Source organism: Medicago sativa, chromosome 2, assembly GCF_051527215.1.
Source record: "Medicago sativa cultivar Bolivia chromosome 2, Bolivia_mono, whole genome shotgun sequence".
NCBI lineage: Eukaryota > Viridiplantae > Streptophyta > Magnoliopsida > Fabales > Fabaceae > Medicago > Medicago sativa.
The window spans coordinates 21348658-21351875 of NC_140750.1; the positions used below are offsets into that span (position 1 = coordinate 21348658).

At 35.4% G+C, this 3218-nt stretch overlaps 1 protein-coding gene across 1 annotated transcript; it reads right to left on the reverse strand.

Annotated features, from left to right (window-relative positions):
- Positions 1-1034: 1034 nt before the first annotated feature.
- On the reverse strand, positions 1035-2322 carry LOC146945452 (protein SRC2-like). Its single transcript, XM_085743780.1, has one exon. The coding sequence runs from the start codon at positions 2122-2124 to the stop codon at positions 1177-1179; it is 948 nt and encodes a 315-aa protein (XP_085599906.1). The 5' UTR covers positions 2125-2322; the 3' UTR covers positions 1035-1176.
- Positions 2323-3218: the final 896 nt, after the last annotated feature.

Sequence of the window (3218 nt, forward strand, 5' to 3'; positions counted from 1 at the left end):
GGAAAAAATAAATATAGATTAGAAAATCCAGAAGCCAGTAGCAATTAGACCCATTAAAAATGCACGTAGAGGGTGACAAATTACACTTTGTGGATGTGTCTAATAACAAGACTTCTATCAGACGAATATATAACTTTTTGTCCATTTCTTGTTCCCAAAATCAACTAAGATTTTGCCGGCAATTTTGTAGTTTTTTGCATGCAAAACAAAGTTTACTCATGGATTATACCTCCAAAACTAAGCAAAAAAGGAATGATCTCGAAATAAAAGGAAAAAGGAAAGTATTGTCAATATAACTAATTGAACTTCCATAATCATCAGTTTCTAATTTTGTACATGCTACATACACAGTACACTACTGTTTTTCATGCTTGACTTTGATTATCATTTATCAATAACCTATCCCCTTCTTGATCATGTGGGGTTCTAATAAATAATCAAATCCCAATCATAATCTTTGCTATATGGTTTTTGCGTGCTACAATGATTCAAAGTTCCAAATTACAGTCCACAACTAAAGCCACAATATAATAGTTTTAGATGTCTATGCAACAACATCTACACTGTAATTGCAACTACATAGACTGCATTTGCCTTTACCGCAATATAAAGGTTCACAACACAACGATAATTGCGATTGCAATTTGAAACCATCAAACTAGCAATCAGAAATTCAGAACCAAGACTTCTATAAGTTCTCTTTAGTCGATTCAATTATTCAGCTTGCCTATAATCATTCAGCTTGCCTATAATCGCATCGGCTAGCCTATACAATAATATAAAAGTTCGCAGCGTAACCATAATCAGGACCACAATTTGAGACCATAATTAGCAATCAAGATGTTTATAAGTTTCTATAGTTGATTTGATTATTCAGTTAATTTAGCTGCTCTAAACTTTCTCATCAATAAGCCCAATCCTCATCGGCACATAAACTACAAATTTTTTTATACCCCAATAACATGATTATATTTTTCATTTGCCAACAAAATATGCTATGCTATGCTACTGTACAAAAATTACACACAACCAAATTTGACGTCACAAACATGAGTTATATTATATATCAAAAAGTTAAATACAAATTCATGTCAGCTTCAATTTAAAACACCAGCAAACATCCTCGAAATAAAATAAACAAATACCAAAAGTGAAACAATACTAACAAGAGATGAATTAAAAATCAAAGCCACCATCAAAACCACCATCATCAAAGCCAGCATCATATCCAGCATCATAAGAAGAAGCATCAGACATCATATCTCCAATCAACATCCCACCTAAAGCACCTCCAAGCAACCCTGCTCCCAATCCCATTCCCATTCTATTCTTCTTAGGCTTCTGTGCTTGTGCCCCTGGATATCCATAACCCGGTTGTTGCGGCGGGTATCCATAACCCGGTTGTTGCGGCGGGTATCCATAACCCTGTTGAGGTGGATATCCATAACCTGGTTGAGCTGGTGGATAACCACCATGTTGAGCTGGTGGGTAGGCACCATAACCAGCCGCTGCCGGTGGTGCAGGTGGATATCCATAACCCGGTTGTTGAGGCTGAGGAGGATAAGGTGTACCATACGGCACCGAGCTAGACCCAGCCGCCGCCGCCATTCCAGGTGGAGGATAAGCCATCACAGGTTCATGTTCATTTTTTCCCTTCACCGGTTCATGTTTCGCCGCCGTTTTCATCGCCGGAGCTTGGACTTTTTCACCGAATTTATAAGAGAGGTTTAAACTCCCTTTCGCTTTCCCTGAAGATGTTCTAACCTGATAATTAACCTGCCGGAAAGAATCTCCGGAAGGGTTATCAAGAAGCTCCTTGAGAGGGATATGAACCTTGCCAATCAAGGTATCGCCGGAGAGGGTACGATCGGAGATGAGTTTGACCTCAAGAGAGAGACGATTCTGGTTAGCAAGAGAATCATTGATTGTGAATTTGACGGGGAAGTTCCAGGTAGGGCTTGTTCCACCATCACGGTGTTTGTGGGTGGTGGCGGTTTGTGGGTTTAATGGATCGCCGGAGATTGAAACGACGGCGTAAACGTCCATCTTGGAGAAAAGATTGACATTTTTGAGATCTTTAGCGGATATGATGTTGAGTTCTAAGGTTCTATATTCCATGTTCATGAACAAAGAAAGATCAAAGAGTTTCAGATTTGAGAGATTTTGTGTTGTTGTTGTTAGGTTTTGATTGATGAATGAAGAATTTTGTGTGTATAATAAGGTTTTGAGAATTTTGGATGTTTATACGATGTAACAGAAGGTATTTATAATTTGTTAGAGGAAACTTCCAGGTAACTACTTTTTTATTAGTATAGTATTTTACGCGTAACTTGTGTGTTGGTGTTATTTTGTTTTTTATTTTTTGTTTGGAAAAGACAAAGAGGTTGATGATATTTCTAATTTTTTTTACTTTGTTGTTGTTTCTGTTGATAATATCCTGTTTTTTTTGGATGAGACATAGTTATCCCCAAATATGAGAGACGGTTTGTGTGTGTGTGTTTTTTTTATTTTAATTTATTTCCTCTCATACTCGAGATAAATAAGCCTATGAAAGTTGACATTTTAGGTTTGAAACTGTAATACTACCTCCGTCCCAATTTAATTGACACAATTTTGTTTTTCACACATATTAAGAAAAATATATAAATAAAGAAGAAAGTAGAATATATTGTATTGAGAATGATAAAAGTAGTATTATTTAGTGTTATATTGTATTGGGAATGATGAAAGTTGTATTGAAAATTGAATTGGGTCAGTTATTTTGGGACACTTTTTTTTAGAAAATGGGTCAGTTATTCCGGGACGGATAGAGTATTGATTATTGAGATAAACGCACAACCTTAAGTATACACCCTCCGGTCACTATTATAAGCAAAAAAACAATATTGTAGATTTATTCATTTAATGATGTATGTGGTCTTTATTATAGACCACACACATCATTAAATGAATGAATACAAAATATTGATTTTTGTTTATAATAGTGACCGGAGGGTGTACATCACAATACCAAATCCGAAGTTAATGTTCAGACTTTTTTGTCAAATCATTAATACTCATTCCGTTCCTTTTTAAGTGTCTCTTTTGGAGAAATTTTTTGTTCCTATTTAACTGTCACTTTCAAAGTTCAATGCATCATTAAATGTTGTTTTACCAATATTATCCTTTGTTATTTATTGCGGAGAGAGAAATATATGAAATGAGATGTTAAATTAATA